Source organism: Salvelinus namaycush, chromosome 25, assembly GCF_016432855.1.
Source record: "Salvelinus namaycush isolate Seneca chromosome 25, SaNama_1.0, whole genome shotgun sequence".
NCBI classification, from domain to species: Eukaryota; Metazoa; Chordata; class Actinopteri; order Salmoniformes; family Salmonidae; genus Salvelinus; species Salvelinus namaycush.
In genome coordinates, this window is record NC_052331.1 from 7,682,576 (window position 1) to 7,710,344 (window position 27,769).

At 44.3% G+C, this 27,769-nt stretch overlaps 1 protein-coding gene across 1 annotated transcript in view; it reads right to left on the bottom strand.

Annotated features, from left to right (window-relative positions):
- The window catches only part of LOC120020588 (receptor-type tyrosine-protein phosphatase delta-like), a 74,926-nt gene that overhangs the window by 37,968 nt on the left and 9,189 nt on the right, over positions 1-27,769 (bottom strand). Inside the window, exons 4-6 of the mRNA XM_038964291.1 lie at positions 13,447-13,635; positions 8,017-8,027; positions 188-203 (exon numbers count right to left, since the gene is read on the bottom strand). Of these exons, the coding sequence (XP_038820219.1) occupies positions 188-203; positions 8,017-8,027; positions 13,447-13,635 (216 nt within the window). The remainder of the gene's footprint in view (positions 1-187; positions 204-8,016; positions 8,028-13,446; positions 13,636-27,769) is intronic.

Here is a 27,769-nt window from a genome sequence, read left to right on the forward strand (position 1 = left end):
CAAATATATATTTTTCTTCTGGACAGTGCAGGGGCGGTTCCAGGCATAAGTGACATTAGCGGTCACTTAGGGGCAACCGGTGGTTGTTGTCCTTGATGATATTTTTGGCCTTCCTGTGACATCAGGTGCTGTAGGTGTCCTGGAGGGCAGGTAGTTTGCCCCTGGTGATGCGTTGTGCAGACCGCACCACCCTCTGGAGAGCCCTGCGGTTGTGGGCGGTGCAGTTGCCTTACCAGGTGGTGACGCATCCCGGCAGGATGCTCTCAATTGTGCATCTGTAAAAGTTTGTGAGGGTTTTAGGCAACAAGACAAATTTCTTCAGCCTCCTGAGGTTGAAGAGGCGATCATCTCCATGATCATCTCCTTTGTTTTATTGACGTTGAGTCAGAGGTTATTTTCCTGACACCACACTCCCAGAGCCTTCACCTCCTCCCTGTAGGCTGTCTCGTCGTTGTTGGTAATCAAGCCTACTACTGTTGTGTCGTCTGAAAACTTGATGATTGAGTTGGAGGCGTGCATGGCCACGCAGTCATGGGTGAACAGGGAATACAGGAGGGGGCTGAGCACGCACCCTTGTGGGGCCCCAGTGTTGAGGATCAGCGAAGTGGAGATGTTGTTTCCTACCTTCACCACCTGGGGGCGGCCCGTCAGGAAGTCCAGGACCCAATTGCACAGGGCGGGGTTCAGACCCAGGGCCTCGAGCTTAATGATGAGCTTGGAGAGTACTATGGTGTTGAATGCTGAGCTATAGTCAATGAACAGCATTCTTACATAGGTATTCCTCTTGTCCAGATGGGATAGGGCAGTGTACAGTGTGATAGCGATTGCATCGTCTGTGGACCTATTGGGGCGGTAAGCAAATTGAAGTGGGTCTAGATTGACAGGTAAGGTGGAGGTAATAGGATCCTTAACTAGTCTCTTAAATCACTTCATGATGACAGAAGTGAGTGCTACGGGGCGATAGTCATTTAGTTCAGTTACCTTTGCATTCTTGGGTACAGGAACAATCTTTAAGCATGTGGGGACAGCAGACTGGGATAGGGAGAGATAGGGAGAGATTGAATATGTCCGTAAACACACCAGCCAGCTGGTCTGCGCATGCTCTGAGGACGCGGTTAGGGATGCCATCTGCGCCGGCAGCCTTGCGAGGCACTGTGTTATCCTCAAAGCAGGCAAAGAATGTGTTTAGCTTGTCTGGAAGCAAGACGTCTGTGTCCCCGACGTGGCTGGTTTTCCTTTTGTAACCCATGATTGTCTGTAGACCCTGCCACATATGTCTCGTGTCTGAGCCGTTGAATTGCGACTCCACTTTGTCTCTATACTGATGTTTTGCCTGTTTGACTGCCTTGCAGAGGGAATGACTACACTGTTTGTACTCTGCCATATTCCCAGTCATCTTGCCATGTTTAAATGTGATGGTTCGCACTTTCAGTTTTGCGCAAATGCTGCCATCAGTCCACGGTTTCTGGTTAGGGTAGGTTTTAATAGTCACAGTGGGTACAACATCTCATATACACTTCTTGATGAAATCAGTAACCGTCTCAGTGTACACGTCAATATTATTCTCGGAAGCTACCCGGAACATATCCCAGTCCGCATGATCAAAACAATCTTGAAGCATGGATTCCGATTTGTCAGACCAGCGTTGAGTAGTTCTTAGCACAGGTACTTCCTGTTTGAGTTTCTGCCTATAGGAAGGGAGGGGCAAAATGTAGTCGTGGTCAGATTTGCTGAAAGGAGGGTGGGGGAGGTCCTTGTATGAATAACAATGGTTGAGTGTTTTTCCAGCGCGAGTACTACAGTCAATATGCTGATAGAATTTAGGTAGCCTTTTCCTCAAATTTGCTTTGTTAAAATCCCCAGCTACAATAAATGCAGCCTCAGGATATATGGTTTCCAGTTTGCATAAAGTCCAGTGAAGTTCCTTGAGGGCCGTCGTGGTATCGGCTTGAGGGGGGATATACGAGGCTGTGACAATAACCGAAGAGAATTCTCTTGGGAGATAATACGGTCGGCATTTGATTGTGCGGTATTCTAGGTCGGGTGAACAAAAGGACTTGAGTTCCTGTATGTTATTACAATTAAACCATGAGTCGGTAATCATGAAACACACACCTCCGCCCTTCTACTGTCGGCGCAATGAACTGAGAATACAGATGGCTGGACCGACTCTGACAGTATATCCCGAGAGAGCCATGTTTCTGTGAAACAGAGTATGTTACAATCGCTGATGTCTCTCTGGAAAGAAATCCTTGCCCTGATCTCATCAACTTTGTTATCCAGGGACTGAACATTAGTGAGTAATATACTCGGAAGCAGTGGGTGGTGTGCGCGCCTCCTAAGTCGGACTAGAAGACCGCTTCGAGTCCCTCTTTTTCGCAGGCGTTGTTTTGGATCTGCCTCTGGAATCAGTTCAATTGCCATGGGTGGTGCGAACAAAGGATCTGCTTCGGGAATGTCGTATTCCTGGTCGTAGTGCTGGTGAGTTACCGCCGCTCTGATATCCAATAGTTCTTCCCGGCTGTATGTAATAACACATAACATTTTCTGGGCTAACAATGTAATAAGAAATAACAAAAAACTGCAAAGTTTCCTATGAACTAGAAGCGAGGCAGCCCTCTTTGTCTGCGCCATCTTTTAGGATATGTAAGTTATAGCAGTTGTAGCATGAGGTAACATGTGGAAAGTGGGCATTCATCACTGGTATTCATGTGAGAAGGTGGATGTGAACCCTGGTCTTCTGCTTGTAGAGTAGAGTTAACATGGACTCAAGTCAACATTTTTTAAAGTTAAATTTAAATCAACTTATTTCAATTCAGAATAGGGCCTAGGGAGAATATTTTTCTGTGAAATTCCACCTTTATTTGTTTCTGTCCTTTATTTAGACAGATTAGAAACAGGAGGAGACAGATGAAAGTGTGACTTGAACCCCCGACTGCTGGGGTAGTAAGATGACACATTTCTTTTGAATTTTACCCACTGAAGCAGACAGTCAACCATATCAGAAGACACATGTTTAAAGTCAAAATGTGAACTACAAACATTGTGTGGCCAAACTGTTCAGAATTCAGGTGGAGAGAGGGCATTCGTGGCAGGTGTGTCCTCTAGGAAACTCTATGGTCAAGTTAAAAAAAACAGCCATGTTTCAGGTCTTCACGAACTCAGATAGGTGAGAGCACACCAAACGCTCAGAAGAAACTCTACAAAAAACAATCCAAGAAAGTATATGTCAATGAATACGTGCGTACACATGTTATCACATTGTAGCATTTCGGATGCTAAATGCTAATAGTCCAAGTCAAACAGCCATTTTGATTCATTGATATGTTTTCTTGATGCTACATGCATAGTCACTGCCAATTTAGCCTGCTCTAGTTTTGACCTTCCACACCACGTTTTTTTTATTTTTTAACACAATATACTTGCAGTGAAGCCACTCAACAACTACATCACATTAGTCATCTAACAGACTCACATGGAGAGCAACACACAGAGGCAACCACATGTTATTGCATCCCACTTTTGACATTCATATTTATATCTTGTTGCTATATTTGCAAAACTTCATCACATAAGCATTTTGCATATTGCTATTGATATGTTTAATAATTGTATATGTATATTGTCACGTTCCTGACCTGTTTTCCTTGTTTTTGTATGTGTTTAGTTGGTCAGGGCGTGAGTTGGGGTGGGCATTCTATGTTATGTGTTTCTATGTTGGGTTAAATGTTGCCTGATATGGTTCTCAATTAGAGGCAGGTGTTTGACGTTTCCTCTGATTGAGAACCATATTAAGGTAGGCTGTTCTCACTGTTTGTTTGTGGGTGATTGTTGCTGTGTCTGTGTTTGTGCACCACACGGTACTGTTTCGTTTTGTTTAGTCTGTTCGTGCGTTCTTCGTTTTATGTTAGTTCGCATGTTCAGGTCTGTTGACGTCGTTTGTTGTTTTGTAGTTTGTCTTGTATTTTCGTATTCGTTATTATAATTAAATTCATTATGTCTACATACCTCGCTGCGTGTTGGTCCGATCCATGCTCCTCCTCGTCTGAGGAGGAGAACGACTTCGACAGCCGTTACATATATTGTAACTAATATTATAGAATGTGATAACGTAATTATGCATTCATGTACTATCATTATTCCTTGTTAATATTTTCTATTTCTTTGTCTCCCTGCAGAAAAACAAACATACTAAGTTACCCACCGGCTGGCCAATCCTAACAAGAATTATAGACTAATGCCAACTGTGAATCATATCATCGGACTTACTTTTATACCTTAATTTAACTAGGCAAGTCAGTTAAGAACAAATTGTTATTTACAATGACGGCCTCGGAACAGTGGGTTAACTCAGGGGCAGAACGACAGATTTTTACCTTGTCAGCTCGGGGATTCAATCTAGCAACCTTTCGGTTACTGGCCCAACACTCTAACCACTAGGCTACCTGCCGCCCCGTATTGTGCTTCAATCCATCTGAACAACCTTCCATGCCATGTATCATCATCTGAATATAAAGACTCAGGTCAGAGACATTAGCATAATGGCTAATGGATCGCATTGAGTCCTGGGCTAAACTTTGTATAAGTGCTACTGCTAACATTAGCAGTCATTGCCTGTATTTTTTCCCATAAATTAGAAATATAATGCCATATTTCTGTTGATTTTGAAAAATATTAATATGATTAATACCTCACAGATCTTTGAATTGTCTTACTTTATCAATATAAAAGTGTGAAAGAACTGTTCATGTTTTGTTGTAATTTGAAAATTTGCAAAGAAAATTTTAACATTTGAAGCTTCAAAATCATGTCTTGAAAAAGTAATTTTGTACTCATGAATTATTATCCTGAACAAACGTATTCATTTATATTTTCACAAAACAATCTTTTCTCGTGTCCTTTGTTTAAGCATAATACTACTCATAACTAAAAAAGGTATTATGAGGAGTTTATAAACACACCATATAATAGCAGGGAATATACAAAAAGAGAAGGGATCTAATTCTGCACTACACAGGTTTGGAAAAACCATCATAGTGTTTAAGAGCTTTAGAGAAAGAGGAAAGGACACCAGAAGAGAAGTAACAGTGTTTCCAACCTTTTCCGGGTTAATGCTCCCAGTCTCAGGCAAGGTGTCGCACAACTTCATTATGTGGCGTTCCAACACACCATGTCACGTTTCAGAACACCCCGGGATCAATGTTTCAATAAACCTTTAATCTGTCCCAAAACCCTCATAACCATGTGTTTCAATACTGCAGCAAAGGTAAGGTTTCATCTTCGTTAAGGTAGTGGCAGCTCAGTTGCCACTAGTTTTAGTGTTACAAAGCACTTCATTTTAACAGCGTAGAGACAGACGGACATACAGTAAGACAGCGCAGGAGAGGTGCGATTGATCCAGACACTGTGTGTATGTGGGAGAGAGAGAGAAGGGGGGGAGAGAGATAGAGACAAAGCGAAAGTGAGAGAGGGAGAGAGAGAGAGAGAAGAAGGCAAAAGAAGCACAATTGAAATTGATAAAAAAAATCACAGATGACAACTGGTTTGATGCAGATTGTAAAATTATAAGGAAAAAACTTAGAACACTATCCAACCAAAAGCACAGAGACCCAAATAATGGTGAATTACGCCTTCATTACTGTGAGACTTTAAAACTCTATAAACGTACACTCAGAACCAAAAAAGCACAGTACAACAGCAAGCAGCTGACACTAATTGAGGAGTCCATAAACACAAACAACTTCTGGCAAAATTGGAAAAAACAAAAGAAATCTAAACAAGAGGAATTAGCGATACAAAATGGTGACATATGGACAACCCATTTTAAAACACTCTACAACACCGTTCAAATTGACACAAACGCAGAACAACGCCAAATTCATGAGAAGTTGAATGGATTAGAAAAAGCTATAAAGGACATTCAAAATCCACTGGACTCCCCAATTACTGACCAGGAGCTCTATAAGAAACTTCAGGCTCTCAAATTTAAAAAAGCATGCGGACCTGATAGCATCCTAAATGAGATGCTCAAACTCACTAGTGCAAAATTTAAATTGGCTATATTAAAACTGTTTAATTTGATCCTGAGTGTAGGTTATTTCCCTGACATCTGGAATCAAGGACTCATAACCCCAATCTTTAAGAACGGAGACAAATTTGACCCTCACAATTACAGAGGCATTTGTGTGAACAGTAACCTGGGGAAGGTTTTCTGTAGTATTATCAATGTAAGAGTTCTAAACTTCCTTAATAAGCACAATGTCTTGAGTAAAAGCCAAATTGGATTTATACCAAAACATCGCACAACTGATCATATTTACACCCTACACACCCTGATAGATAAACAGGTCCACCAAAATAATACCAAAATATACGCTTGCTTTATCGACTTCCAAAAAGCATTTGATTCTATTTGGCATACAGGACTGTTCTACAAAGTTATTGAAAGTGGTGTAGGGGGTAAAACATATGACATAATTAAATCAATGTATACTGGCAATACGTGCAGCATTAAAATTGGCAAGATAATAACAGAATTCTTTAACCAGGGGCGGGGCCTTCGCCAGGGTTGCAATCTGAGCCCTGCATTCTTCAATATTTACATTAACGAATTGGCCACTATTCTAGAAAAATCCTCAGCCCCTGGTGTTAGTCTCCACAATTCAGAAGTTAAATGCCTACTCTTCGCAGATGACCTATGCCTGCTGTCACCCACAGCACATGGCCTACAGCAGAGCCTGGACCTACTAAAATAATGATTTTCCAGAGAAGATCCAGATCTCAGGGAATTAGACTAAAGTTCTCAATTGGTACAAAATATATAGAGTACTGTACACACTACAATTACTTAGGTTTAAAAATAACCTCAACTGGACACCTTAATGAGGCAGTGAATGAACTGAGAGAGAAAGCACGCAGGGCATTCTACCCATTTAAAAAGCCACAAATAGACTCACACAGATGGAAACCAACTGAAAATGTAACATGTTTCATGTTAAACTGTAGTTAGTTTGTATCCTGTTTAGTGAATGATTACTGGGAGTATTAATGGAGTTCAGGTCATGAAACTGTGTGTTTGCTCATTTAGAAAGCCAGCTAGCCAGCTAGCCACCGAATAGCAGCACTGTATAAACTATTACATTACAACGGAACGACTTGATTAGTGTAGTGTTAGCTAGTGTTAGCTAGCTACATAGTTGTCTTTGCTGTCTTTGTATCTAAGATAATTGTGTAGTTTAGAGTAATTATCGGTTAGCTAGCCAGCTATTTTCGTCCGCCGCACTGCCGTTCTCCTACCTAGTCAACACTGCTAGCGAACACTGCTAGCTAGCCAACTCCTACCGAATAGCAACACTGTAGAAACTATTACATTACAACGGAACGACTTGATTAGCGTAGTTTTAGCTAGCTACATAGTTGTCTTTGCTGTCTTTGTATCCAAGATAATTGTGTAGTCTAGAGTAATTGTCGAGGTTACCTAGCCAGTTAGAGGTTACCTAGCCAGCTACACTTTCAAACAAAGTCAACAACGCAGCCACTGCTAGCTAGCCTATTTCACCAGCCAGCAGTACTATATCATTTTAGTCAATAAGATTTTTTGCAACGTAAGCTTAACTTTCTGAACATTCGAGACGTGTAGTTTCGAATATTGAGACGTGTAGTTTCGAGATTGTCATTCCAATCTCCTTTGCATTAGCGTAGCCTCTTCTGTAGCCTGTCAACTATGTGTCTGTCTATCCCTCTTCTCTCCTCTCTGCACAGACCATACAAACGCTTCACACCGCGTGGCCGCTGCTACTCTAACCTGGTGGTCCCAGCGCGCACGACCCACGTGGAGTTCCAGGTCTCCGGCAGCCTCTGGAACTGCCGATCTGCGGCCAACAAGGCAGAGTTCATCTCAGCCTATGCTTCCCTCCAGTCCCTCGACTTCTTGGCACTGACGGAAACATGGATTACCACTGATAACACTGCTACTCCTACTGCTCTCTCCTCGTCTGCCCACGTGTTCTCGCACACCCCGAGAGCTTCTGGTCAGCGGGGTGGTGGCACTGGGATCCTCATCTCTCCCAAGTGGATATTCTCTCTTTCTCCCCTGACCCATCTGTCTATCGCCTCCTTTGAATTCCATGCTGTCACAGTTACCAGCCCTTTCAAGCTTAACATCCTTATCATTTATCGCCCTCCAGGTTCCCTTGGAGATTTCATCAATGAGCTTGACGCCCTGATAAGTTCCTTTCCTGAGGATGGCTCACCTCTCACAGTTCTGGGTGACTTTAACCTCCCCACGTCTACCTTTGACTCATTCCTCTCTGCCTCCTTCTTTCCACTCCTCTCCTCTTTTGATCTCACCCTCTCACCTTACCCCCCTACTCACAAGGCAGGCAATACGCTTGACCTCATCTTTACTAGATGCTGTTCTTCCACTAATCTCATTGCAACTCCCCTCCAAGTCTCCGACCACTACCTTGTATCCTTTTCCCTCTCGCTCTCATCCAACACTTCCCACACTGCCCCTACTCGGATGGTATCGCGCCGTCCCAACCTTCGCTCTCTCCCCCCCGCTACTCTCTCCTCTTCCATCCTATCATCTCTTCCCTCTGCTCAAACCTTCTCCAACCTATCTCCTGATTCTGCCTCCTCAACCCTCCTCTCCTCCCTTTCTGCATCCTTTGACTCTCTATGTCCCCTATCCTCCAGGCCGGCTCGGTCCTCCCCTCCTGCTCCGTGGCTCGACGACTCATTGCGAGCTCACAGAACAGGGCTCCGGGCAGCCGAGCGGAAATGGAGGAAAACTCGCCTCCCTGCGGACCTGGCATCCTTTCACTCCCTCCTCTCTACATTCTCCTCTTCTGTCTCTGCTGCTAAAGCCACTTTCTACCACTCTAAATTCCAAGCATCTGCCTCTAACCCTAGGAAGCTCTTTGCCACCTTCTCCTCCCTCCTGAATCCTCCTCCCCCTCCTCCCCCCTCCTCCCTCTCTGCGGATGACTTCGTCAACCATTTTGAAAAGAAGGTCGACGACATCCGATCCTCGTTTGCTAAGTCAAACGACACCGCTGGTTCTGCTCACACTGCCCTACCCTGTGCTTTGACCTCTTTCTCCCCTCTCTCTCCAGATGAAATCTCGCGTCTTGTGACGGCCGGCCGCCCAACAACCTGCCCGCTTGACCCTATCCCCTCCTCTCTTCTCCAGACCATTTCCGGAGACCTTCTCCCTTACCTCACCTCGCTCATCAACTCATCCTTGACCGCTGGCTACGTCCCTTCCGTCTTCAAGAGAGCGAGAGTTGCACCCCTTCTGAAAAAACCTACACTCGATCCTTCCGATGTCAACAACTACAGACCAGTATCCCTTCTTTCTTTTCTCTCCAAAACTCTTGAACGTGCCGTCCTTGGCCAGCTCTCCTGCTATCTCTCTCAGAATGACCTTCTTGATCCAAATCAGTCAGGTTTCAAGACTAGTCATTCAACTGAGACTGCTCTTCTCTGTGTCACGGAGGCGCTCCGCACTGCTAAAGCTAACTCTCTCTCCTCTGCTCTCATCCTTCTAGACCTATCGGCTGCCTTTGATACTGTGAACCATCAGATCCTCCTCTCCACCCTCTCCGAGCTGGGCATCTCCGGCGCGGCTCACGCTTGGATTGCGTCCTACCTGACAGGTCGCTCCTACCAGGTGGCGTGGCGAGAATCTGTCTCCGCACCACGTGCTCTCACCACTGGTGTCCCCCAGGGCTCTGTTCTAGGCCCTCTCCTATTCTCGCTATACACCAAGTCACTTGGCTCTGTCATATCCTCACATGGTCTCTCCTATCATTGCTATGCAGACGACACACAATTAATCTTCTCCTTTCCCCCCTCTGATAACCAGGTGGCGAATCGCATCTCTGCATGTCTGGCAGACATATCAGTGTGGATGACGGATCACCACCTCAAGCTGAACCTCGGCAAGACGGAGCTGCTCTTCCTCCCGGGGAAGGACTGCCCGTTCCATGATCTCGCCATCACGGTTGACAACTCCATTGTGTCCTCCTCCCAGAGTGCTAAGAACCTTGGCGTGATCCTGGACAACACCCTGTCGTTCTCAACCAACATCAAGGCGGTGACCCGTTCCTGTAGGTTCATGCTCTACAACATTCGCAGAGTACGACCCTGCCTCACACAGGAAGCGGCGCAGGTCCTAATCCAGGCACTTGTCATCTCCCGTCTGGATTACTGCAACTCGCTGTTGGCTGGGCTCCCTGCCTGTGCCATTAAACCCCTACAACTCATCCAGAACGCCGCAGCCCGTCTGGTGTTCAACCTTCCCAAGTTCTCTCACGTCACCCCGCTCCTCCGCTCTCTCCACTGGCTTCCAGTTGAAGCTCGCATCCGCTACAAGACCATGGTGCTTGCCTACGGAGCTGTGAGGGGAACGGCACCTCCGTACCTTCAGGCTCTGATCAGGCCCTACACCCAAACAAGGGCACTGCGTTCATCCACCTCTGGCCTGCTCGCCTCCATACCTCTGAGGAAGTACAGTTCCCGCTCAGCCCAGTCAAAACTGTTCGCTGCTCTGGCACCCCAATGGTTGAACAAACTCCCTCACGATGCCAGGTCAGCGGAGTCAATCACCACCTTCCGGAGACACCTGAAACCCCACCTCTTCAAGGAATACCTAGGATAGGATAAAGTAATCCTTCTAACCCCCCCCCCCCCCCCCCTTAAAGAGTTAGATGCACTATTGTAAAGTGGTTGTTCCACTGGATATCATAAGGTGAATGCACCAATTTGTAAGTCGCTCTGGATAAGAGCGTCTGCTAAATGACTTAAATGTTAAATGTAAATGTAATAAGAGGAAATTGCCTAGGATCAGAGAGCAGGGTCAGGCCCAGAACCGAAGATGGACGGGCTAAACAAAGATGTATAGCTGGGCAGCTGACGCCTACATGGGAAGAGTATAAAATGTGTTGTGAACTTTCTAAATGGATGCACTCAGCTGACTGTATCCTTGGTATTAAGCACTTGAAACTTCTCTTGAGCTTTTGGTCTCAATTCCTTATTGCAAAGAGGTTTCATTAGCATTTTTATTTTTAACAAAACATTTTCACACACGCACACACAGACACACACACACACACACACACACACACACACACACACACACACACACACACACACACACACACACACACACACACACACACACACACACACACACACACACACCCACACCCACACACACACACAGGTTGAAAGAAACGCACAGAGACAGATAACAACATACATGGGAGTGGTTAAGAATGGTAAGCTATACAGGAAACTAGGGTAGACAAGCCCTGAATATGATTATTTGACTACTCCACATGTTCACTAAGCTAAGCTGTGTGGTTACAACGATTTAGCTACTCCTAATCTAAAGTGAAATTGGAAGTGGTCTCCAGATTTTATAGAGTTGATCATGTGCTTTCAGTGTCCCTCTCCCATGCCCAAAATTGAATAGGAGAGATGTCTGTCCATCATCACTAATCCGAGAAAAACTTAAAGGTTCACCCCTAAACCAAAGTTTGTTTGGTAATTTCACATGTCAAAAGTGGTCTAATGTCAAACTGAGTCCATATTGCACACCATATGTTGTGTGGATCTCACTTCGTACATTAGGGGCAATTCTGTAGGCCTCAAACCCAAATGAATGAGGAGGATTGGCCTGCAGAGTTCTCCTAATGCGTATGGCAGGACCTACACAACAGATGGTTGTCGAAAATGTACACCACTTTTGACTTATGAAGACTCTTGACAAACTTTGACTCTTGGACCAGATGCCTCACTACACCTCCTTAGGAGATGATGAATGGATGGATGTGTGTGTGTGTGTGTGTGTGTGTGTGTGTGTGTGTGTGTGTAGACACTGGAGGGAAGAGAGGGATCAGGGAAAGAGAGAGGGGCCGTAAAGAAGCAGAGAGGGATCTTCAGTGTCTTCGAGGGACTATAATGCAGAGGTTCTCAAAGTTGTTTACTTTTTGACCCATTAAATCAACAAAACCATGTTTCTAATCACAGCCGTCTCTAGTCAGTTTCTGTGACCCCAAAAGGACTGACTGTGACACATCAGTGGGTCCTGATCCACCATTTGGGAAAGACTGCTTTAACGGCGTAGTGACCGTAAGTAGTCTAAGAGACATACAATAAAAAGGTATGTGCATGGCTATGGTTACAGTAATACTTACTGAGGGCTGTTGACGATTATGGAGAAAAACAAAAAGGACACAAGAAGCAGGTGAGGGATGTGTTATTACCATGTTCTCCATGTGGAATTACCATGTTCTCCATGTGGAATTACCATGTTCTCCATGTGGAATTACCATGTTCTCCATGTGGAATTACCATGTTCTCCATGTGGAATTACCATGTTCTCCATGTGGAATTACCATGTTCTCCATGTGGAATTACCATGTTCTCCATGTGGAATTACCATGTTCTCCATGTGGAATTACCATGTTCTCCATGTGGAATTACCATGTTCTCCATGTGGAATTACCTTGCTTTACACTCTGGTTACATGTGCATAATGCTGTACTACACTACCCATAGTTCTGTGTGTATGTTTAAATATTGTTCTGTGTCTACCAACCTGGCATCTATAATTTCTCCTACATCATGTTCTTTATGGCAAAAATACTTGGATTAGTGTTTAATAGCCTTTTTGTATAAGTCATATAAGTGTATGTGTACATATCTTTCTCTGCAGACACTAGGGTTATTCATACCATAGTATCCCTTTGCAGAGTAAAAAATGACACAAAACAAACAAACACAAAAATGCAGAATGGAAAGATCGGGAAGTATGACAAACTGAAAGACCACAGTCAAACCAGCTTGACATAGAAATGTCAGGACAGGGGAACTGAATGTAGAAAACTAAAGAATCCCTTTTTGTCCGGTCACCCTCCCTCCTCCTTTCTCTCATGTGCCTCCGGAAAGTATTCAGACACCTTCCCTTTTCCCATTTCAGTTTTTTACTTTTAATACATTTGCAATAATTTCAAAAAAACAGTTTTTGCTTTGTCATTATGAGGTATTGTGTGTAGATTGATAAGGGAAAAAATCGATTTAATGCATTTTAGAATAAGGCTGTAACGTAACAAAATATGGAAAAAGTTAAGGGGTGTGCATACATTCCGAATGCACTGTTTGCCAGACATGCATAGATAATACGTCTGGCCTCTCCAGAAACATATATAAAATGACATTGAACATGAAGAGGGCTTCAAGGAGTGTGCTATGTACATCAGTTCAGATCTAGCTTACTCTGTAGTAGTCCATTGAGAGTTTTTCCCGAAGAACAAACCTCCCCAAAGACGTAATGAGGAATCCCGTGATTCATATCACCACTGTATTCCTCACCCATTTCTTTCTCTCTCTCTCTGCCTGGCCTCTCTCCCTCCCTTCCCTCTCTCCCTTCCATCTCACCTGAGCGTAGTTGTTTGATGCGTCCCAGGCTGGACCTGGGTTCTACAGGTAGGAAATCTTTGAACCAGGAGATCTCTGGGTCTGGGATGCCGCTGGCAGCACACAGCATGGTGGCCGTCCTGGTCCTCTCCACCACCTTCAGCTGGGGTCCCATGTCGATGCTGGGGAAACCAAACGGCAACAGATCCTCTGGAGGGTTAGGAATGGGGGAAGGGTGGGATGGAAAGAGGGGAAAGGAGAGGGAGAAGAGATATTGTTAAGTCCCTTTGATGGCAAGTCATTTTAATTTGTCTCATAAGACAGTTCCACGGAGAATGTGAATTAGAACCATGGAAGGTTGGATGTCTGGTACCAACATGGAAGATAAATTGCAGAACCCCAGTATATCATGCCTTGGTTTGATCAATGTGGTTAACACAAACCTACTACACATAAGCAGTGCTGAGTGTTATGACACCATTCTCTCCATCTAAAATCATTTGGAGTCTCCTCAGAAACACCACATCACACCACACCCACAGATGGTGGCGAGACTCCCAAGCACACTTCAAACTACAATCCCTCTTGATTAATGGTTTCTCTTCGCTAGTCTAGCTGGCTGGTGGTCACTAGATTAGGTCAACTGTGTTGGCAAACAAACAACTGATCCAGTAGGCCTTCAGTCACTAAGCCTGAAATTTCGCTGGTTTGAATCCCCGAGCCGACTTGGTAAAACATCTGTTGATGTGCCCTTGAGCAAGGCACTTAAACCTAATTGCTCCTGTAAGTCACTCTGGATAAGAGCGTCTGCTAAATGACTAAAATGTAAAATACCTGGAGCCTGGCCAGCTCATTGCTCCTACATGACCTGTTGACACACATACATGTATTCCTGTGTTGTTCAGTTGGTAAGGCCAAGGTCATCGGATTCAATTCCCGCAGGGAACATATACACAACCTACGGTAAAATGTACACGCTCACTGTACTGTTAGTCGTTTTGGGAAAAGCCTCTACTAAGTGGCACATATTATGATGATATATCATATCCACAGTACAGACAGTGGGCTACCCCCTCCTCCGCTCCTTCCCCAGAGGCCTGGGCAGGTAGGAGGTAGTAGTGTCAGCTCTAATAGCTATGCACAGAAAACACTGGTATCCTCCGTGTTTCTCTGTGCCGTGAGGTGTATAGTAATTATAGCTCTAATAACTATGCACAGGGTTCCTTCTCAGATACAGCAATGTCAATTAGGCAGTCAGATAGCAGGGAGAGGCAGGGCACAGGGGGTAATAACGACTTGTTAGCAGGCTAATTATTAGTGTACAAACGATTAGGAGGAAAGACGTCTGTGACTGTGTCCGACTGCGTTGGGGCTTTGTGTTATTGCCAATGTGTGTGTTCATGCTAATTCTATCAAGGTATGGGGAGAAATACACAATGGGACACAATTTGCCCACACACAGATGCATAAGACAGGGCACACACACACACACACACACACACACACACACACACACACACACACACACACACACACACACACACACACACACACACACACACACACACACACACACACACACACACACACACACACTTTCTCTGGTGAATTGGCTTCAGCGCTCTTTGACTGCAGTCCAGATGGCCAGCTACATAATCATCCTTCCATCAGCCCTCCCTCGTTCCTTTCTTCCCCCCTCCTCCTTTCTCTCCCCTTCTCCTCCACCTGACACCCTTCTCCTCCACCTGACACCCTTCTCCTGCACACACACACACACACACACACACACACACACACACACACACACACACACACACACACACACACACACACACACACACACACACACACACACACACACACACACACACACACACACACGTCCATCATGCTAGGTATCACTTTTCTCTCCCTTCTGAGATAGATCATTTGTCACCATGACAACCAATGGAGTGTCAAACAGATCCCACTGAACTGGGCTCAGTTCAAATGTGAGTTTCTAACTAATGCAGAGTTTCTAACTAATGCTTTCTAACAAATGTAACTATGGGCAAAACAGTCTGATTTAATACCAGGAATATGATCAAGCTGTTATTTCTTATCTCAACGGTTCCCCCTGCCAGCCATCCAGTAGTGTGTCACTGTAACATCTGTCTTCACCTGACTGTATCGCCTTCTCCTCAGAGATAGTCTGCAGAGAGCCTGTCAGATAGGCCCAACTCAGGAGAAAAGAACAGGAGGAGACAGAAATAGGATGAAGAGAAGAGATGAGAATGGACGAGAGGAGGACTGAGGAGATGGGCAGGTGTGGAAGTAAGAGAGGGGGAGAGGAGGAAAAGGAGTGGGAAGAGAGGAGACAGGGGAATAGAGGGATGGGGAGGGGAATAGAACATGAGAAAAATAAATGAGACGAGACTCAAGTAGACTCAGTAAAAATCATTTCCACGTCAGATGCCCTGTCACCACCATTGTCTGGGTTCTGACCACATCCTGGCTAGCTGTCCAGAGGACACCCGTTTGAGGGGGGGTGAAAAACGAGCCGCAACACCCCCGGCCCTATCTGATCAATACTAATAACCTGGCTGAATGGACACTAGCGATACCTCCATCGACAGGAGGGAGAAAATGAAAGAAAGGAGAGAGAAAGGGATTGAATGGCAGGTCGGGAGGCAAGGCCCTCCGAGGAGGAAAAGAGAGAGAGAGGCAGAAAGTGTGGAAGGGGGAGGGGTTGAGAGAAAGAGAGGGAGAGAGGGAGAGAGAGAGGCTCACAGGGGTGAGAGAGAGAAAGGAAGAGAGAAAAAGTGTAACATTTGAAATGTTATACTACATTTTTAACAGCTAATAATATAATATTTTAAATGTCCTTATTCTCTTCAAACATTTTGTCTGTAATGTTTACTCTTAATGTCCGATTGTTTTTGTCTTTCTTTTGTTTAATTCGCTTTGTTGGCTTTTGTCGTTTTTTCGTTCGTTTTTTCCCACTTGCTTTGGCAACGTAAACACGTTTCGCATGCCAATAAAGCCCCTTTGAATTGAATTGAGAATGAGATAGGCATACAGGGGGCTTTCCATCACCTCAGGGTCTATTCTGCTGGCTGCTTGCTGCTGCATGGTGTAACTGATTGTTTATGAGACCAGACCACTGCAGTAGAGCACAGAGACAGAGCTTTTATGTATTCCTCTCTGCTCGCTGTCATTAGATGTACAGCATATGAGCTCTCCACATTATACATGGGTGTCACGCCTACTCCCGCTCCTCCCCTCCAGCGCTCGACGTCTCCAGAATACTAACCACCGGTCCTGGATCCATCATTACGCACACCTGGCATCAATCATTATGCGCACCTGCACATCGTCATGAGGCACACCTGGACTCCATTACCTAACTTATTACCTCGCCTATATCTGGCACTCCCTTAGGTTCCTTCCCCAGTCAGTATTATTTATGTGTTTCATGTCTATATGCTACTCGTGTTTGTTATATTGTTCCATGTTCCGTTTATTATTAAAGTCACCACCTGCACTTGCTTTCCGACTCCAAGCGTATACGTTACAATGTGGGAGAGTTTATGCACAGTACAGTGTGTGCCTAAATATACAGTGCCAGAAAGTATTCACACCCCTTGACTTTTGACACATTTTGTTGTGTTACACATTTTTTAAAGATGAATGAAAAATTAAACACTAATATACCTTGATTAGATAAGTCTTCACCCCCCTGTTAGAAACAACTTTGGCAACACCTTTGGGTAGGTCTCATAAGAGCTTTGCACACCTCTATTGTGTATACTTTTCTAGTTACAGTATTTCCTTTATAACTTTTTTAATGACATCACAAAATAACAACCGAAATTACATTATTATTCTTTAGATCGCCTCCGACCATTCCCCACATTCTATGTTAAAAATATTGTTCCAGTATTGACTTTAGAACATGTAGAGCTTTGGCGGGAAAACGTCTGTGTAGACAAAGGCACATTCCTGTGTGAATTTGGAGAGGGAGATAGCTGATTTACAACAGGGTGTGAACTGTCAATTCCCCACCAGCTACCCTTTCCCCCTCTGCGGGGGAGAGGGGTCTGGCCAAAATCAGCCACTGCAGAGCTGATCCGACCCATCTGGATCCTCACAGGACAGTCATGACACCTTCTTAATGCATTTGAGCCAATCAATTGTGTTGTGACAAGGTAGGGGTGGTATACAGAAGACAGCCCTATTTGGTAAAAGACCAAGTCCATATTATGGCAAGAACAGCTCAAATAAGCAAAGAGAAACGACAGTCTATCATTACTTTAAGACATGAAGGTCAGTCAATCCGGAAAATGTCAAGATTTTTGAAAGTATCTTCAAGTGCAGTTGCAAAAACCATCAAGCGTTATGATGAAACTGGCTCTCATGAGGACCGCCACAGGAAAGGAAGACCCAGAGTTACCTCTGCTGCAGAGGATAAGTTCCTTAGAGTTCAATGCACCTCAGATTGCAGCCAAAATAAATGCTTCACAGAGTTCAAGTAACAGACACATCTCAACAACAACTGTTCACAGGAGACTGCGTGAATCAGGCCTTCATTGTCGAATTGCTGCAAAGAAACCACAAATAAAGGACTCCAATAATAAGATGAGACTTGCTTGGGCCAAGAAACACGAGCAATGGACATTAGACTGTTGAAATCTGTCCTTTGGTCTGGTGAGCCCAAACTTTTGATTTTTGGTTCTTTGTGAGACGCAGAGTAGGTGAACGGATGATCTCTGCATGTTTGGTTCCCACCATGAAGCATGGATGGGGAGGTGTGATGGTGTGGGGGTGCTTTGCTGGTGACACTGTCAGGGATTTATTTAGAATTCAAGGCACACATAACCAGAATGACTACCACAGCATTCTGCAGCAATACGCCATCCCATCTGGTTTGCGCTTAGTGGGACTATCATTTGTTTTTCAAAAGGACAATGACCCAACACACCTCCAGGCTGTGTCAGGGCTATTCGTGGTGCACCAAATCCTAATGAGTTAATTGTTACATGATTAATTTAATCGGGTAACAATTGAACATAGTTTGTTGATTAGATAAATAACAGTCATCAGATTAATGAAAGTAATGTCATGACACGGGAAAGAAATTCCACAAATTAACTTTTAAAAAGGCACATTTGCTAATTGAAATGCATTGCAGGTGCATTCGAAAGATCCGATGACAGACGCTTGGCATTCAGGCCAAAGAGTTCAATCTTGGTTTCATCAGACCAGAGTCTGATAGTCTGAGAGTCTTTAGGTGAATTTTGGCAAACTCCAAGCGGGCTGTCATGTGCCTTTTACTGAGGAGTGGCTTCCGTCTGGCCACTCTACCATAAAGGCCTAATTGGTGTAGTGCTGCAGAGATGGTTGTCCTTCTGGAAGGTTCTCCCATCTCCACAGAGGAACTCTGGAGTTCAGTGACCATCGGGTTCTTGGTCACTTCCCTGACTAAGGCCCTTCTCCCCCGATTGCTCAGTTTGGCCAGGTGGCCAGCTCTAGGAAGAGTCTTGCTGGTTCCAAACTTCTTTAATTTAAGAATGATAGAGGCCACTGTTCTTGGGGACCTTCAATGCTGCAGAAATGTTTTGGTGCCTCGACATAATCCTATCTCGGAGCTCTACGGACAATTCCTTTGACATCATGTCTTGGTTTTTGCTCTGACAGGTGAGTGCCTTTCCGAAACATGTCCAATCAATTGAATTTACTACAGGTGGACTCCAATCAAATTGTAGAAACATCTCAAGGATGGTCAGTGCAAACAGGATGCACCTGAGCTAAATTTCGTGTCTCATAATTAAGGGTCTGAATAATTATGTAAACAAGGTATTTCTGGTTTGTATTTTAAATAAATGTCTAAAAACCTGTTTTCACTTTGTCATTATGGGGTATAGTGTGTAGATTGATGGTTTCTTATTTTTATTTCATCTATTTTAGAATAGGCTGTAACGTAACAAAATGTGGAAAAAGGGAAGGGGTCTGAATACTTTCCAAATGCACTGTAGCTCCATTCTTGTGTATTTTATTTTTACCCTTTTGTGTTATTATTTTATTTGTATCTTTAAACTGCATTGTTTAGGGCTCATAAGCAAGAATTTCCCAGTATAGTTTACACCAGTTGTATTTGGTGCAAAAAATAAGTATTCTTGCGTTCTAACTACCCGCTATTTAAAGTGTTCTGAACAAATTAAGGGAATCGTTCACAAACATTGGCACATTCTAAGATCCGATAACAGTATCGGTAATGTGTTTTCGGACCCTCCCTTGGTCGTATTCTCGCGGGGCAGAAATCTCAGAGAACAACTGGTAAACTCTGATTTACCACCCCAAGATATCCCTGCACAACGTGTATTTGCGCCCCTACTGGATGGAAACTACAAGTGTAATGGCTGTGCTCAATGCAATGGCACTTATAAATGTAGATCCTTCAAACACCCCCAAACAGGGAAACAGATCCCAATTAAAGGTGTTATCACGTGCACCACTAAGGCAGTTTAACTTTATAACTTGTCTTTGTGGTTAAAATGATGTGTGTAAAACAAAGCGCGAATTAAAAAGTACAAATCTCGGAGCATCGTAGCACCATTAGGTGCAAAAACTTGACTTACCCAGTTGAGGCCCACTTTTTGGAAACAAACCACTCGATTTCGTCCCTACGTTATATCGGCATTGAACAGGTCACCCTCCCTAGGAGAGGGGGGTGACCTCGACAATTTATTGTTAAAACGAGAGGCTGCCTGGATCTTTAATTTAAAGACCCTTGCTCCCTTCGGTCTCAACATAGACTTTGATTTGAGCCATTCTTGTGATTATTGTGATTTTGCTATTGCAAACGTTTGTAGGCCTATGTAGCCAAATTGTAACTATGATCGTATGCTATCCATTCATGTTTTTGGTATGTTCTTTTTTTTTACATCAGAGAATTAACCAATGATATCAGGCCACACCCGGCCATGATTACAGACACCTGTGTGTGTCCTTTGACACTATATAAACTAGTCACCCCGCAGTGTTTGTCATTATACCCTGATGAAGACGGCTTGTCTGTCGAAACGTTGGATATTAGGTTATTCAATTATTGCATCTGAGCTCCTAGAGTGTGTGGCTGTCCTTAAAATTTCAAGTATTTGGCACATTTTACTTTTTTAAATATATTTTTTTGATTTAGCTATTGTTTGCATTCAAGACCAGGTAGTTTTTATTGATCTCAGTTCGTCACTTCATTTGGGTCATTTTTGTGGTATTAAAAAAATACTTTGTTAATTTATTCTATCATCTATCTATCATCTATCATCTATCATTCTATCATGTAAATTACACCGAATTCCATGAAATGCGTTTATCAAAGGCAAAGAAATGTGCAGACCTTGCTAAAAGATTTTCCCCATGTGTGGAAATCCTAAAAACACGTCTGCTCAACAGTGCAAATGCGATTATAGGTGCATGCAATGGAGATATTGTCACGTTCCTGACCTGTTTTCCTTGTTTTTGTATGTGTTTAGTTGGTCAGGGCGTGAGTTGGGGTGGGCATTCTATGTTATGTGTTTCTATGTTGGGTTAAATGTGTTGCCTGATATGGTTCTCAATTAGAGGCAGGTGTTTGACGTTTCCTCTGATTGAGAACCATATTAAGGTAGGCTGTTCTCACTGTTTGTTTGTGGGTGATTGTTGCTGTGTCTGTGTATGTCGCACCACACGGTACTGTTTCATTCTTTCATTCATTCATTTTCGTGTGTTCCTTCCTGTTCGTGCGTTCATGTTATATGTTCTCTAGTTCAGGTTTGTTCACATCGTTTATTGTTTTGTAGTTATCAAGTTTTCTTCGTGTTCGTCGTCTTGATTTAATAAATTCATTATGTATTCAGCACCCGCTGCGCATTGGTCCGCTCAATCACCTATAGACGATCGTTACAGATATTATAGAAATTATAGAAGAAACCTAACCTACTGTACCTACCGCCATGATATGAGAGCACCTTGGTCATAATTTATACCAATGCATAATTCATCAGACACACACACTCCTCAATTCAATGTCTATTCCACGTTGGTTCAATGTAATTTCATTGAAATGACATGAAAACAACGTTGATTCAACCAGTGTGTGCCCAGTGGGCTGCTACCGCTGGTTATTTTTCACCCAATGCCTGTTAGAATAAAAATGTATAGGACACTAGAACATTTCAGCGATTCTTCTGCCCTTAGGGCAGAGGGCCTCCCGAGTGGCGCAGCAGTCTAAGGCACTGCATCCCAGTGCTAGAGGAGTCCCTACAGACCCTGGTTCGATCACGGGTTGTATCACAACTGGCTATGATCGGGAGTCCCATAGGGCGACGCACAATTGGCCCAGCGTCGTCCGGGTAAGGGGAGGGTTTGGCCAGGGGGCTTTACTTGACACACCTTGTGGCGAGCCGGGGGCATGCAGGGTGACCTTGCTCGTCAGGTGAACGGTGTTTCCTCTGACACATTGGTGCGGCTGGCTTCTGGGTTAAGCGGGCAGGTGTTAAGAAGCACGGTTTGGCGGATCATGTTTTGGAGGACGCATGACTTGACCTTCGCCTCCTGAGCCCATTGGGGAGTTGTTGCGATGAGACAGGATCAAAATTGGGTGTAAAAAAACTATAATAATAAAGAAACCCTTGGGTGGCCTGCCTAAGCGTTGTTTCGTGATGGATAAAAACAATCTAGATATATCCTTTTTGGGGTTGAAATACATTTTCTGGATTGAAAAATGCTTTCAGTGTAAACTTAAATGACTACAACCAAATATAAAGTATGTAGAAAAGATAATGGACCTATCACTTTTTTAATAATCTTTGAGAATTAACAATCACCAAAATGAAATCTAAACAGTCAGGGGAATAGAAAATTCCCAAAACAATACATTTAACAGTATTGATTTTGTTATTAAGTTGGAGAAAAACAACACAGCATTAGCCGTGGCAAAATGCATTGAATTGCAGGAAATTATCTTTAAAACTGCAAAATGTTCTCTCAGCTACATGGCAGAATATGTCAAATTCATGGAAATTAGCTATAGCTCTCAGCTACATGGAAAAATGTGTAGAATTGCAGGAAATTAACTTTAAACTGCAAAAATGTATCTTGGCTCCATGGAGAAATTCTGAGAATTGCAGGAAATTGGCTTAAAAAAGTATAAAATTGCACACAAAAAAACTAAATAAAAAACATTATGGCCTCGAAAATATTCTCACAAATCCAGCCGACTGCACCCATTGCCACGGCCACCATCATCCAGAAAAAAACTTGAAAGTGTGTGTGTGTGTGTATGCGTGTGACAGCAGTATTTCAGTGAGAAATGACGGGTTACGACCAATGTTTTTCTCCTAGGGTTCTGTCACGAGGCTAGCAGCTATAATCCTAGTGTTTGCACAGCGACGCATGCATGGTGCTACAGCCAGGATATGGCACACACACACGCACACACACACACGCACACACACACACACACACACACACACACACACACACACACACACACACACACACACACACACACACACACACACACACACACACACACACACCCCTATACTGTATTTCCCAGAAACAAACCCAGCACCAGAGTTTAGGACCCCTCTATCACCTTCATCTAAAATAAATATCTCACTTAGTTTCAATGGAAAATGAGCCCGCCTAAGAACAAACCTAGGGTAAACCCTGATCCTTCCCCACTTAGGTACGATTTAACTGTCATCTGGGGTAATTCTCTACCTCCTAGTGTCGACATAAAAGAGCCTAAAGAGATTTAGGGAAACACTTTAAATGATAATGTCCCTTTTATGGTAATGGGCCTCGACATGATGCTCTCAGTCTTTACTGTCAGACTGTATATCTATCTGTCTACAACCCCCACCCCCCCCCCCCCCCCCCGACTTATCCCCTACTGCTACAGATAACACATGCCGACATGCACACATTAATAGCATATTATGTTACCACATAGGGACTAGGGCTAGGCCACGTTCAATTGAAATCGGTCTGCACACATAACACGTTAGTCTCGTGGAACCAAACAAGTGGCGTCTGTCGCGTGCATCTGAATCTCTATAGTATCAATTGAACGTTTTGGTGCTTGCCGTCCTGAATGCTGCATCAGGGACCTCTGCATCCCAACAAGGAACACTCTGGGGGAATCACTTTTTACATCACTTTTACCAACACGTCTCCTGCACCACAAGAGGCTCTAACACTCTGGAGCACTTATGGTCTACCCACAGAAACGCATACAAGACCGTCCCTCGCCCTCCCTTCGGCAAATCTAGTGCAGAAGTGGTCTGACAAAGCGGACTCTAAGCTACAAGACAGCTTCACTAGCACAGACTGTAATATGTTTCGTGATTCATCCGATAACACTGAAGAGTTCACCACATCAGTCACAGGTTTCAGCAATCAGTGCATCGACGACGTCATCCCCACAGTGACCGTACATACGTACCCAAACCAAAAGCCATGGATTGCAGGCAGTGTCCGCACCGGCCTAAAGGCTAGAGCTACCTCTTTCAAGAAACAGGACACGGACATGGATGCTTACAAGAAAGGCCACTACGACCTCCAACGTCAATATAGGACTAAGATACAATCCTACTACACCGGCTCCGATGCTCGTTGGATGTGGAAGGGTTTGCAGACTGTTACGGATTACAAAAGGAAACTCAGCCGTAAATTGCCCAGTGATGCAAACCTGCCAGATGAGCTGAATGCCTTCTATGCTCGCATCAAGGCAAACAACACTGAGCCAGGCATGAGAGCCCCTCCTGTCCCGGATGACTGTGTGATCTTGCTCTCCGTGGCCGATGCAAGTAAGACTTTTAAACAGGTTAACACTCACAAGGTCGCTGGGACAATTGGAATACCAGGGCACGTTCTCAGAGCATGCGCAGACCAGCTGGCAAGTGTCTTCACAGACATTTTCAACATCTCCTTGTCCCAGTCTATAGACGACCACTGTCCCTGTTATAAGAACTCACAGGTAACCTGCCTAAAGAACTATTGTCCCATAGCACTCACATATGTAACCATGAAATGCATTGAAAGGCTCGTCATGGAGAACATCAACACCATCATCCCAGACATCCTGGACCCACTCCAATTTGCATACCGCCCCAATAGATCCACAGATGACACAATCTCTATTGCACTCCACACTGCACTCTGCCACCTGGACAAGAGGAATACCTATGTGAGAATGCTGTTCATTGACTACAGGACAATGCTAATCGCCAAGCTCGGAACACTGGGACTGAACATCTCCCTCTGCAACTTTCTGACAGGACGCCCCCAGGTACTGAGGGTAGCTAACAACACATGCTGATCCTCAACACGGGGGCCCCTCAGGGGTGTGTGCTTAGTCCCCTCCTGTACTCCCTGTTCACCCACAACTGCACGACTCCAACACCATCATCAAGTTTGCTGATGACACAAAGATGATAATACAGCCTACAGGGAGGAGGTCAGCAAGACAAAGGAGCTGATCGTGGACTACAGGAAACGGAGGAGCAGGTCCATCCACAAAGGCGGGGCTGTGGTGGAGCGGGTCGAGAGCTTCAAGCTCCTTGGTGTCCACGTTACTAAGGACTTAACATGGTCCCTTCACACCAGCACAGCCGCGAAGAAGGCGCCTCTTCCCCCTCAGGAGGTTGAAAAGAATTGGCAGGGCCCCTCAGATCCTCAAAAAATTATACAGCTGCACCTTTGAGAGCATCTTGAGCAGCTGCATCACTGTTTGGTGTGGCAACTACACCTCCCTCGATCGCAAGGCGCTACAGGGGCCAAGCTCCATGCCATCCAGGACCTCTGTGTCAGAAGAAGGCCCGGGAAAAAAGCCACCCCAGCCACCCAAGCCATAGACTGTTCATTCTGCTACCGCACACCAAGCGATACCGAAGAGCCATATCTGGGACCAAAAGGCACCTGAACAGCTTCTACCCCCAAGCCATAAGACTGCCGAACAGTTAATCAAACGGCTACACAGACTATCTGCATTGCCCTTTTTTTTGCACTGACTCTCTTACACTGACTCTATGCACACTCACTGGACTCCACCCACCCACACACTCATACATACTTACACTGACACTCCAACGCACAGAGACACAGACACACACACACACAGACACTTTCACACTGTCCACATACGCCGCTGCTACTCCGTATATTATCTATCCTGATTGAATAGTCACTTTTACCTCTGCCTGAAGTACATTTACTGCACATATTACCTCGATTACCTCATACCTCTGCACATTGACTGGGTACCGGTACTCCTTGTATATAGCCTCGTCATTGTTATGTATTGTGTTACTATTTTCTATTTTTATTTGCTAATTTGTTTCGTAATTTTAACTCTGCATTGTTGAGAAGTAAGCATTTCATGGTCAAGTCTACACCTGTTGTATCCGGCGCATGGGACAAATACAATTGTATTTGATTCTATTTGATCAGACAGTCTGTCATAGCATATTTGTCATAGTGGTAGAAAATCATTCTCTAACACCCTTCTTCCTAGACCCTTTTTTCTGAAAATGGGGCAGTGGGAGGTGTTGGTAATCATGGTTTAGCACACACACACACACACACACACACACACACACACACACACACACACACACACACACACACACACACACACACACACACACACACACACACACACACACACACACACACACACACACACACACACACACACACACACACACACACACACACACACATATTACTGCAGTGATGAGAATCTCTCGCCCACCGGAGGTTTAAAACACGCAGAACTGCAGATACTAAAACCTCCCCTAGGCTAGGCACTACAAAACCACAGTGTCCAGAGGGAGAGAGAGAGGGGGGGAAGAGGAATACATATGGAAAGATATGGTATACTGTACTTTGGTAGAGCTAGATAGATGGAGAGAGAGAGTGATGGCGAGAGATGTAGCGAAGGAGAGAGAGGGGGGTGTGAGTGTCTAAATGAGATATCTCCTCTGCCCGACCCCAGTTACCACAGCATGCTACATAAGCTTCCCTCCATTACCAGTCAGGCTGAGGAGTAGCTCACTCCTGTGGCCAACAACAAGGCTTCTGTAGAGTAAATCTCATAGGGAGACAGAGAGTACTGAGTGGCCAACCATTACAAAAAGATGCTACTCTACATGATCTTATAAAGTCTTATGTAGCTTCATAAGAGAGCTGTAAATGTAACCCATACCCCACCCACCCAGGGACAGATTAAGAAATCATAAACCCTGGGGTTTTATTTATGAAATTATCAAAAAAATAAGCCTTTTTTAAAAACACATTTCATGCAATTCTACATCATTTACATGACAGAAGACATTAGCTGAATATTTTTTAATACCATACAAATAACCGAAATGAGTGGCTACTCTGATCAATCTGGTCTTGAATTCAAACAAACAATAGCCCAGGCCAATGAATCAACACACAGATTGTACAATATTAGGAGGATATACAGTGCCTTTGGAAAGTATTCAGAGTCCTGGACTTTTTCCACATTTTGCTAGGTTGGAAAACAAATGATAGTCCCACTAAGAGCAAACCAGATGGGATGGCATATCGCTGCAGAATGCTGGGGTTGCCATGCTGATTAAGTGTGTCTGGAATTCTAAATAAATAACTGCCAGTGTCACCAGTAAAGCACCCCCACACCATCACACCTCCCACTCCATGCTTCACAGTGGGAACCACACATGCGGAGATCATCCGTTCACCCACTCTGCATCTCACAAAGACACTTCTTCTTACTGGTGTCCTTTAGTAGTGGTTTCTTTCACCATTGTTACGCGCACCTGCACGTCATCAGACTCACCTAGACTCCATCACCTCCTTGATTACCTGCCCTATATAAATCACTCCCTTTGGTTCCTTCCCCAGGCGTCATTGTTTCAGTTTCAGTTTCCTGTCTGTGCGTTGTTTGTGTTTCTTGTTTTGTTCCATTATTTATTAAATTATGCACTCCCTGAACTTGCTTCCCGACTCCCAGCTTACAGTCTGTTACTTGAACTCTGTGAAGCATTTATTTGGGCTGCAATCTGAGGTGCAGTTAACTTTAATGAACTTATCCTCTGCAGCAGAGGTAACTCTGGGTCTCTCTTTCCTGTGGAGGTCCTCATGAGAGCCAGTTCCATCATAGTGCTTGATGGTTTTTGCGACTGCACTTGATGAAATGTAAAAGTTCTTGAAGTTTTCGGATTATCTGACCTTCATGTCTTAAAGTAATGATGGACTGTCATTTCTCTTTGCTTATTTGAGCTGTTCTCACCATAAAATGGCCTTGGTCTTACCAAATATGGCTATCTTC